Here is an 11,961-nt window from a genome sequence, read left to right on the forward strand (position 1 = left end):
CCTTGGTGTTGGTCTCCCACATTTACCTTCACTGAGGATGATCTGCAGGGCGCTGGCTGGAAAGTATCTCAACCTGTGCAACTGAGCTGAGCAATTCTTCATTTTTTGCTTCATATGAAAATCTCTGATGGCCACAGAACTCTCCGAAGGGTTTCTGCAGTGGCTGAAGCTAACCCCAGCTCTTTTACACTATATCATCTCAGACTAGTCTATGTCTGCATCCTCATTTTCCTGCATCTTCCATGATATGTCTACAAACAGATATGAAAATCTTCATTTTTTAAAATTTCTCTTTATTTTTACATTCAATGCGTGAGGACAGACAAGATGAGTGTTCATGACAAAGTATAAAGCCATATGCTGTCCCCAAAACACTAAAAGATAAAACATGTAAGAGTTTAAAAAAGCATTTTAGAAATCTTCTATTTCCAAAATTCCTCATTGCAGAAAATTCAAATCTTTGTTAGAAAAGTGGAGTTCTGCATCCTTGTGCATGAAGCCATATTATGAAAATACATAGGTGTTTTTCATCTTTATTTTAAGAAATCTGTCTCTGCATTACTAACAATCTTTTTGTAACCTATTGGTGGAGCCAACAGCCTCCGTAATACACAGTATGCACAGTTACAAACAATTTTAAAAGTTATATTACAAATATACAGTAGTTCCTTTTTACATTTTAAACATCGTGTGGTTTTCAAATATGTATATATAACACAATCACAAGCCTTTTTCTGCATAACTTATGAAAAGTTCTGTACACTCAAATAATTATAAATAAAGTGTAAATAGTTTTTTTTTAAGAGTAGGAGGGATGTTTTCCAGGACATGTTGTGCTGTCAAGTGTTAAACAGAAGTCTGTTTTGGAATCTGCCTAAAACAACAGCACAATATGGCCTGAAGGTCACCAGCAAGGAGAGAGGAGGGTACAAACTCAATACATCATAGGGGAAAGTTAATGAGGAACATGAAGTACTGATATGTCTGACTATAATTTTTACCCTGATTCTTCTGTAAGAATTGCTTTTCCTCTGATGTTTTGCTGAGAGTTATTATCACCGCTCTCAGCAACTTTACTTCAAGATGCAAAATAAGGTGCGTGTTAAGAGATCAGTAAGAGTAGATGGAAATGTTTCCTGTTTCAATGAATGGTCAATGGAAATTCAAGATACTTTTGAAAGAATTCTGGATTTTTCACTTTTTTTTTTTTTTCTTGTCAAAACGCAGAATGTGAAAGAATCCAGAACTGTGAAAATAAAATGAAGAACAATTCCATTTTGAAAATGAAATGCTGACAAAATTCTGTTTGAACTATATGGAGAAAAAGTAAATTTGAAACAGAACAGTTTGGTAGAACTCCGTTCTCTGTTACTAAACCCACAAAGAGCAGAACTATACCAGAATTAAATTATCTTGAAAATTTACTCTGATGCTAAGAATTTTGTTACTGGCTCATTATTGTAGAAACAGTTGGAATCTCAACAGTTGGAATACAATTTGCAAACATGTTTTAGACAGCTTAGTTTGCTATTTTCAGTGCGAGCTTAAAAAAGCAAATGAAAAAATTTTCCCTTCTAAAATGTGTGTGAATGCAGCCTACTGATCCTAGTTCTGCAGAAAATTACCAACTATTCAGAAGTAAATGTGTTATAGCAGCACTGAGTGGCTATGCTAAACTAAGGGTCCTCTCAGTATTTCCGTTACAGATTTAATCTACAAATCGACCATGCAAATTGGCTCTACATGATACTGATTGGCCTACACTCTGCCACATGATCTTTTTTCCATTAGTGGTTGGACCTCAGGTACTATCCCATGGTCACTCATATCTAAGTTATTAAAGGCCAGCAGAAGTACTCAGCATGTCTTTGAAATGCTCTTTTTCCGACATTGAAATGATACCTTTTGTCAGTCCATGATTCAGTGCTGTCTTGTAAGCATTTACAAGACCATCAGTAATGTAAGACCTGAGCACAAGCAGCTTCACACCAAGTGCTATACTACCTCTGGATTGACTACATGTGCTATTGACTACACTACCTAGGGATTTTATTTGGAATTTGGATTGCTACATACAATTGCCAATAAAATTCACATTATTTCCAAGGTGGGTGGTTCAGAGCACGCAGTGACCGTGCAGAGTGAACACTCATTTCTCACCCGTTAATGCTGCTGCATGTCCCACACTAACTATAGTCTATTCTCCAGGTTCCCTCATTTGTAGCTCTAAAGCCAGTCTCCACTCCTACATTTAAATGCCATGTTGTGGCTCAGTCTCAATTGCAGACAGATCTCGTGGTGTCAGCCTGGAGTTGGGCAGCTCTTTACACGCCTATGCCAGTCACTTGTCCTCCCTCCTGCACCTTTCCTCTAATTGTGCCAGGACAAGTGCTTATGGGATTACTCAGTGGACAGGATAGGGGAGGACTATCTAGAGAGACAGACAGCCATGCAACCACACCCTGAGTCCACAAAACTCTTTCATAGCCATCCAGTGTCTCTAAACCCAGTGTTTAACTTCAGTAGGCAAAGTGATCAGCAATTAATTTTTGGCCTTTAGCTTGAGACAACAAAAGACAGCAGCTCCTGTCCTTGCGTTAAAGGAGGCAGAGAGCTCTAAATGGGCTCATGCGTACCCTTATGCCAGGCTAGGACTCCCAGAGCTCTTGAGGCATGTCCCAGAATTTCATTTTCCTCCACACAGACAACAGATTTTGTCCATATTTGGAATATTGTTTTCTATTTTGACCAATTAACATAAGCCAATGGAAACATTTGGATTCTTTTTGGTTTTCTTTTTTACTTTTTTTTCTTTTTTCATTTACAGAACCTTTAGGGTATCATAAACTTCTACTGAATAAGCCAATAGGCCAGAAAGGTTGTCCTACAAGTGCATTGTTGGGTTGACTGGTTTTTAATTAATCACACTCCTTTCATCCCTCTCTTCACAGGACTACATCAAGATTTCTTTTGGTTGCTATTGATAGCATGGATGAATGTACCACACAGTAGATGCTCTGTAAGCAAATCTGTCTTTAGCTTTTCAACTGATCGTAGATTTTCTAGGGACTCTGTCAAGCTTGCTTGACTCCATTCCTTGATGAGTGATATATCACTGGCTGCAGGAACCTAACAAAATATTCACTCTGTTCTCAGTGCATTGTTCAAGGTAGTTTTCAAGAACCTGACTGTCCTATGCTTTACCTCTGCTATTATGGGTTGATCCGCTACTATAAGGCTGTGTTGTTTGTGCCTGTTTTTTCAACACAAGCTGCAGCTGGAGCCCTTCTTACACCTCTTTCTTCATCAGCCATTGTAATGGTGTTTTCATAAACCTCCATAGTTTTTAGCTGATTATCTTTGGCACCCTCCTGTTCTGCATTGACTTTGCAGCACTTGCAGAATCCGCAGCAATGCTTCCCACAAAAGGAGAGTGAAGACATAATCATATTGTCCCAGGGCTCTAGGGAGTGCATCCAGATGGGTAGAAAATCCCAGTTTTGAAGCTTCTCAGGCAGTGAATGTGGCCGCCTTGTCTGCATAATATTAATTACAATCACAGCAATAAACAGAGCCAACAGGGGAAGGCAAACACCCAAAAGGACTGGCCAGCCCGCCAGTGACAGACCAAATACAAACAAAGGGAAAAGGAAGAAGCAGATGAGAAGATAAAATATAGCAAACCATCTGTACTTGGCTGTTATGTTTCCCAAGCTCTTGCTCATGCGGATTGGCAGCCGGGTAAAAGGCAGCGGGTAAAACAGGATAATCCCAGAGACATTGAAGAAAAAGTGGCACAAGGCAATCTAAAAGCAAAAAACATTTGAAAAGTTAATTACCTCAAATGACATTAAATAGTCCTACCCACACAGTAATAACTTCCAGTGGTACTGACTTCATAGTTTCCCTTCTCTTGCTCCTCACTTTGATCTTTTCTTGTCTTTGCTTCTACTTCACTGCTAGACTGCTAGACCTTCCCTAGCATGAAAAAAGGACTTGGTAATACCTCACACATACTAAAGATCAAAGATGATAAATAGGCCACAGCATCTGGAAACAAGAGAAGCCCAACGGAGACAAGATATCTCCCTGCAGATAGAGAAGTTTTAAAATGCAACACTGTACTGAAATAAATTGAGTCCACCATAAATAAAGCTAGTAAAGCAAGCAACTATCAGGATCCCGAGCAAGGAACTTACAGATATTAGTAACCTTCAAAGGGGGTTACCTAAAAGAGAGTTGTCAGATTTGGGCATTGAATTCTAAGATGTTAAGATTCAATGCTCTGCAGTCAAGTGGCCAATCCTGCTGGATTTCCGAATGAATTCAATCAGATCAAGCTAAACTTAGGAAAGATTTTACTACATATTGATATTCTAGGAATGCTTAATAGAAGCTTTTTGCTGTTGTAGTTGAAATTAGTACCACATATAGAATCAAGCTCAATATCCAGGATGTATTTTGTCAGGTTTTTACTCAGAAAAGTTGCAGCTTCTAAATAAATTCAAGGAAGCGTTGGTTTATACTGACCTGTAATGAATATTTTAATGTACTCCCTGGGCTTGCTAAAGCTGCAAGGATAGCTGTTGTGGTTGTGCCAATGTTGGCTCCTAGGGTGAGGGGATAAGAACGCTCAATGCTTATAACACCAATGCCTAGAAGAAAAGAAATGGCATTAAGCAGTTTCAGAATGATGTAGAAAATAAAATGTGGGGATGAAGAATAAAATACTGACGACTTACCAACAAGAGGTGTAATAGCAGATGTGAAGACAGAACTACTTTGGACAACGAAGGTCATACCAGCCCCTGCAAGCATAGCCAGGTATCCAGCCAGCCAAGTAAAAGGAAATGGGAAATCTAGAAAAATAGAGGGAAGATAATGCCTTTAGAATAATAAAACATTCCACACAAAATCATATAACAGAGAAAACCCTACTAAGCATTCTGAATGTATAGATATTGTTTACATGTTGTCTAAAACAAGATTGGAGGTCAGAGTCAGTTCTACCACTTTAATTTGCCCTGTTATTTGTATTCTCTCCAGCTTTCCACCACTGGACATACTGTGAGATGGATGTTAGCCTAGGTAGACCTTTGTCCTGACCCAGGGCAGTATATATGCTGTAATACAATTAGGTCCCAGACATGTTTCCACTGAGCTCAACTCAACACCTTCTAACTGTCTAGAGTTTCCTGATTTTGACAACCAGGCATTTGCTATGTAGATGAGATCTTCAAAAGGCTCTGAAGACCACCATGCAAAAATCATAAGGCTCCTAACTAGTTGCAAGTTGAACATCTAATAATTCATTTGTTACTCTTGCAATGACCACACTGATTAGAGAAACTAAGTACAATAGTCCCTTGTAGTCTGCAGACTTATGACTCAGCCAAGAGGTCAGAACTTCATCAGCTGAGATGACAGAGAGATTCTGAGCAAATCACAAATGAACAGTAATTGGCCACTTTCTTCTCATTTATTTTGATTTGGGCAGTGATCTTTGCCCAGGAGAACACAGAATGGGGACTTTGTTTTCTTCCCCATGGCTGTGACCCCTCTCACACAATCAGGTGTACGCCAGGCCTGCTTTTCACTGGTGGAGGTCCTGAACTCTCATTCAGTGGAAAATGAAGAAAAGGCAGCCAAGTGGAAAACAAAACAAAACAAAACAAAACACCCTAGTTTGCACACAATGAAAGCAAAAGCGAAAATCACCTGGATAACACAGGGAAAGACAGAAAGTACCAATATGCAGGATTGCTCATCTTACTGAGGAGGTTAAAGAATGGAACATGACAAGTAAAGGAAATTAGATCAAATAATCTCTACATACAATCTCTACAAACTTACTTTAAAAGGAACATGCAGACCTTGTGTGCAAGTAGGCAATCATGATCAGCACTTCAGCACTATCTTTTGGGGATGTGAAGATTACATTTCTAACAGCTAATGATTACACATCAGAAACAGAGCCTGGACTTTAGTCTCTGTTGCTTTTAATCTGCAGTTCACAAGCAAACCATTCACTAATAAAAATTTTTGAGGAAGAAAATAACATGCCGAGCTGAAGAAATATTTAGAAGCAACATTTCTGGTTTAATATTATTTTCTTGAAACTGTTCTGCAATAACAGAAGAGGGGATGTCAGTAAATGTACCCAGTGTCCTTGCTGTTACTAAGAACAAGCTTCAGGGGAAGCAGGTAATTACCAGTGTTGATTGTCTTCTTGATAACACTTGCTACTTGTCCTTTAAGCACAGAGTTTAACAGCTTAACAATCATCACCAAACAGGAGCAAAGAACCAGCAGGGACAAAGCCAGAAGGATGAGACCGATGGCAAGATCAGGCAGGTCTGTTTCTGTAAAGAGATGCCGGCCTGGAAAAAAGAAAAGAACAAATTGGCCTAGTTTCATTTTTGTTTCTGGTTTTCATGCACAGCCTAAGAAAATGGGACCAGAGCACACATGGCAAAAATTGAAAATGCTATTTCCTTAGCTGCACAAAATTTGTGTCTGAGAGGGGCTCTGACATGACACTTTCATAAACTATATAGCAGGCACATCTGCAGAGCAGGCAAAGTCTGTCTGACCACGTGCAGCTTTGTGCATGGAGGGAGAGTACAACAAAATGAGGAAATCGTGATGTGCTCCTAGCTGGGTGGTGGGTCAGCAAGAGATGACTATGTGCCTGAGAACAGCTGTTGAAATTCCTGAACAGCACACCTAGATGGAGATATCCAAACAAGTGCTACAGCAAAGTGACTGCAGCTGTAACACAAAGTCACCTGAATAGCCTGGGTGACGTGATACTGAAGACCTCATTTACTGGTACTAGGGGGCATGGAAAGAGATCCATGTATTGCCAGATACAGTGATGATGCTGGTAACTCCAGCTGTATAACAGAGCACAAGCTGTTTTGACTGCAGCAATAGAAGTATCCTGTGTACACATACAGGTGAGTGCCTCGATACACCTCTAAAGTGGTCTGTTAACACCATTAGAACAATATATATCTCTGTAAAGGTATTATATCAAAGGCAAAATGGTTCTTCTACTTACATTTAGTGATATATTCTGTTTCAGATATGTTTTTCAAGGTCCACGTCACATTTCCTTCTGACCAGCAAAGTTCAGAAGACGTGCAGTTCTCTGAAGGTGGAATTGTGACATTCTGCAGTGTCTGAAGATTGCCAGAAAAAGCAGTTGTTTCAGGCAACTACAACATTCATTAAGAGTTCATAAAATTCTAGGTTTGTTATTGCAACCAAGAATCCACCAACTAAAGGCAGATTTGTAAGCTGGAGTGTAATTCAATTGTATCCCATTAATGACATGGCAAATTTTCTTGTATTCTCCAAATAAACAGCTGTGCTTTCACTCAAGTTGTTCAGCACAACTTTTAAAGGTGAAAATATTTCCCAAACCTTCTACAGTGTTTCAGCCATAGCACCATGTTGTCAGAAGCTAAGAAGCTTAATAACTGATCTCAGGGTTCATGGAAAGAAATTCACATCAGGCTGCAGATGCAGTACAAAGGCATTCCTCTCCAGTCAATGCCACAGTTTCCTTGGATCAAAGCAATTTCTACCTCTTTACTGTCAGCTTAACTGCATTAAATGTCCAGAGGCTGTGGAGTCTCCTCCTTGGAGATCCTCAAAAGCCGCCTGGATGTGGTTCTGGGCACCCAGCTCGGAGTATCCCTGATGGAAAGAGGTTGGAAGAGATGGTCTCTGCCCACCTCAGCCATTTGGTGATTCTGTGATTCTGAAATGGTGTGATGAGCATTGCACAGGACTGTGACTCAGACCATCACAATACTAGTGCAGTATCTGCTGCTGAACGAGCATAGGTTGGTCACAACACCTTTGTGAACCTCTGTTTTCACATCTGTGGAAACAGAGATGTAGATGTGCAGCTACTACTTTATTTTCTAAAGCTCAAAGATTCTCTAAGAGCTAATCATTTTCATCATGACTAGTACTAGTACTATTGACTTTAACCTGAATTTCTCTTTATGAAATACAACCTTGCTTACAGGAGCTCCAGCTGATAGCCCAGATGACACTGAGTCCACAAGTCCTTATGTAGATTAAGAAACAGTTCCATGACTGAACTGTACTTCCCCATATCAATATAGCTAACAACAGAATGGACTATGAACTACACGCTGCCAAACAGGACTTATCTATAAGATATGTTGGAGTGATATTCTGTTTCAGAAATAGGGAAAGAGATCACATCAGATCCTATTTTGTTGCAGCATTCACATTCCCCCTCCAGCTGATACAGAACAGCCCAGGATGGACAAAGTCAGGGGTGGCCCCACAACGTCATGGAGCACCTAGTCTCCAGCCTACTGAAAACATCATAGTTCTCTAAAATTCTTTCAGAGAATGTGGGGTATCAAAGCAGCTTCATCAGACTGAAATGTCTGTCTTTATCTTTTGCTTTAAATACATTCTGCATACATCCCTCCTTGATGTAAATCCATTCGAATACTGTTGCCAGAAATTAGTTTAACTTTCTAGGAATGCAAATCAGTTAAATATCTTCCTCTTTCCCAACCGAGCTCAGTTCAAACTTTGTAGGGGTTTCATGTGACTTTGTAATTTGACTGTACACTGGGGCTGTAGGTACACAGCCAAAACACAGTTGCCTACAGAAAAATTATCCATGTTGAAATGCAACCTTCAGCCTATGCTCCCTGTGCCATCACTTGCCTTCTAAGAGTGGGAGGACTGCAGGAGGCCAGGGCTCAGGCCCTGCTGAGCTTGCAAGTGCAGCAAGGTGCTGGGGGCTGGAAGCAGCAGGCCTGCCCCAGCCTCTGCCTTACCTGGGATGAAAGACCCAGTGCTTCAGCAGGGTAACCCGAGCAGAGTTTCACATTAGCATGGCTCTGCTCCTACTGCTATCTCCCATAGCTAGCATTTCACTGGTCACCCAGATAGTCATTTAATAGGAGCTGGGCTCCTCTGAAAATGCAAGCTCTGAATTTTAATCTCTGCTGTGTGTCCTCAAGTATCTTCTGCATTATAACTTCAGGAATTAGTTTTATATACACACTAACAAGTAAAGGTCCAAGATAATGCTCTAGTTTTGTTCTGGCTGAACAACACAAATCAAACACAGCTCCACAGCCAACCAAAGTACTCGTTGGTGTCACTCTGGGCAACAGCTTCCTTCATGCTGCAGTGTTACGCAAGTGAAGATCGAACGACTTTAGCTCCAGAGAGGCTTTGTCTAGGGCAGTTTTCCAAGAAAGCTGAAGTAACCAATGGCCAGCAGATTAGTCTTGCATATATTAGACTAGGTGCTTAGATTGGATAGATGAATGGTGGCCAAAAAGAAAGTTTCTTGGTCCTCCATTGGAGCTCTTTGCACTTTCAGGGAGTCGATAAAAGTACCAAGTTTAAAGGTATTTGATTGTGAAAGAAGTGAAAGGATTGGCTCCAAACCACAAATTCTGATAAGCAGGGCCCTGCATGGTACAGTACCTAAAGCATCCAAGTCAGCTCACCACTGGAATGCCATGTTTGGCTTAAGTGATGCAAAAGCTAGATTATATTGTGCTCATTCTTCTGCTGCAACAAATACTCATTTAAAAATATAATTTCACATTAGTATTAGCCAGCTACGATCAGTAATATCTTTCCTAAGGAGCCTGACAACTAATTTAACATAATACTCACCACATTGGTTTCAGTTACGCACCAAATCTTTACCAGGCTTTTGTTTTTTGCTGATTCATCATTAGTAGCAATTGCATTTATTACAGATTTATCAAGCTTTAAGAAAAGAACAACAAACAGCATTATTTCAACTTGCATCACACACTTTTGTTCAGCTCAACTCAAATAATAACTTTCTTTGGAAACTGAACTGTATAAAGCATCCATGCTGATCCTAACACTGGAGCTGCTGCCCAACAAGGAGGAGGGGCTTTACTGCCAGAGAAGGTTAAATTCTACACACACACATGCTGTGTCTCATTCTTCCCAAATCACCCACACACATACCTCAGCCATTTTATTCAAGCAGCTACACTGACATAACTGCCTAAACATGTTTACTGCCATTTTAGGAGCTGCACGTAATTCATCTGGCCTCCAGCTGCTCCTCCAGTGGTGTGTAGGTTTCCCGTAATTTATGCTATTTATTCAAGTCTTATGCGGATCTTCTGGATGTGCAGGTTGCCTCAAGTAGCATTGTCTGCTAGTGCCTATGCAATAGTCTGACACTCCATCCATCCCATGTGTCACCTGCCTTCCCAGCCCTCCTAGCTAGGTCTGACCTCACTAAGGTGAAATGTGGGAGAAATAGAAATGGGAAATATGGAGCTAGGGCTCTCTGTGTAGCAGCTTAATTTAAGACCTAAAGAGCTTACCTCAATGATGAGCTTTGTAAAAGGGTCTGTGATGACTTTTAGTAGCTCAGGGGCATCTTCACCACTTTCAAGATGAAAGGACTCAACTATAACGTTGGTGAGATGGTAAAGATAGCCAGAAATGACTTCAATGGGCAACAATGCAAACACAGCAAGCCAGTTAAAGAAATCATGAATTGTTGCCCCAGCAAAGGCCCTACAAGAAATTAAAAAATACAACTGCTTTTAATTAAACAATATGTACACAACTTCCATTTAAACATGAAATCATAAAAGTGGAGATGAAGCCAATCTCAAGAGAGGCATTATTTCATTTCTAAGGTCCCAGAAGATGGCAGCTTTATTACAGAGCTCCACATTTTCTCCATACTGTTAACCAAGCAAAAGAGTCAGCTAAGGTCACTGAAACAAGAAAAAACTAGGAAAGACAAGTGATCCTTAACACAAGGCTGCTAACAGTACTCAGTTGAAGAGTGGCTGTATAGCCTACACTCATTTTACTCTCTCTTATTTTTGATACTTTTTTGATCCTGAAACAGGATTTGCCTCCAGGACTTATTCTACCTGACTCATGTAGAAGTGGCTCTTTGCAGCCCTCTCACATGTTCTTGCAAATTGCAAGTTTGTCCTCGCAGCTTCTCCTCCAGAACCTGAAGAGCCACAACTGTTTCCTCAAGGGCACTCTTTCCCACATTCCTAATAGCTGTTTTCTAATAGCACTTAATTCTAATAGCACTGTGCAATTTGCCTATATTTGTTTTAAAATATAACTCCTTAAACTAAGCATTGAAAAGGAAGAAAATGTGGAGGAAATATTCCTTGAAATGATAATCCTGCAATTTATGTTCCAAATTGCTTGAGAGGAAATTAGATGGAACACTCAAAGTAGGACAACAAAAGTATTTAGAGACCGAAGTGATTGTTAAAGGTTACAATGAAAATCAACTTATTTAACCTTTTTTTTACCTGGCCCAAAACAAATAGGCTACTTTGTCACTGGAGTTTAAGTCTAACACAACCAAAGACAGCAAGTCTTGTAGCAGTATGCTTTGGTACTTCATATGTTCAGTATGTCATAAATGATAAGGTACCAAAGAGCCATATTCCTCCCAAGTTTACTGCCATGAACTCTCAATGATAATGCTAAGTGGCAGACTTGTCATAACTTGACAGCCAGAACACATCATATTTTCTATGGTTACCATCTTTTGTTTATTGTAGACTTCTGAAACCTTGAACACTGATGTCTCTCTTAAGTAGAACAATAAAAATAGAGTAATATCAATCTACTAACTCCTACAATTAAGAGGTAAACAAAGGTGGGTGATGTCATGGAAGCTGTCTAAAACTTTATCCTTGTGTAAGATCCTATTAAAAATGATGGACTTTTATAAAACCACAAAAATTTGAAGGAACAATACGCTTTTCTTCAAGTACATGAAACCATACACCTAGGTATTCTACTTTGGCCATGGCAGGAATGATGACAGCTTACAATTTGCTATCCTCTGAAAGAAAATCACAGAATTGACTTCATTACTTCCTTATGACAAAGAAAAACAGGATTTTTTTT

General features: G+C 39.8%; 1 protein-coding gene across 1 annotated transcript in view; it reads right to left on the reverse strand.

Moving 5' to 3' along the window:
* Nucleotides 1-265: 265 nt before the first annotated feature.
* Nucleotides 266-11,961, reverse strand: part of SLC34A2 (solute carrier family 34 member 2) — a 27,451-nt gene continuing 15,755 nt past the window's right edge. Inside the window, exons 7-13 of the mRNA XM_031553165.1 lie at nucleotides 10,389-10,584; nucleotides 9,694-9,789; nucleotides 7,064-7,184; nucleotides 6,213-6,380; nucleotides 4,743-4,859; nucleotides 4,531-4,655; nucleotides 266-3,806 (exon numbers count right to left, since the gene is read on the reverse strand). Of these exons, the coding sequence (XP_031409025.1) occupies nucleotides 3,231-3,806; nucleotides 4,531-4,655; nucleotides 4,743-4,859; nucleotides 6,213-6,380; nucleotides 7,064-7,184; nucleotides 9,694-9,789; nucleotides 10,389-10,584 (1,399 nt within the window). The 3' untranslated portion in view covers nucleotides 266-3,230. The remainder of the gene's footprint in view (nucleotides 3,807-4,530; nucleotides 4,656-4,742; nucleotides 4,860-6,212; nucleotides 6,381-7,063; nucleotides 7,185-9,693; nucleotides 9,790-10,388; nucleotides 10,585-11,961) is intronic.

The sequence above is a fragment of the Meleagris gallopavo genome, chromosome 4 (assembly GCF_000146605.3).
Source record: "Meleagris gallopavo isolate NT-WF06-2002-E0010 breed Aviagen turkey brand Nicholas breeding stock chromosome 4, Turkey_5.1, whole genome shotgun sequence".
NCBI classification, from domain to species: Eukaryota; Metazoa; Chordata; class Aves; order Galliformes; family Phasianidae; genus Meleagris; species Meleagris gallopavo.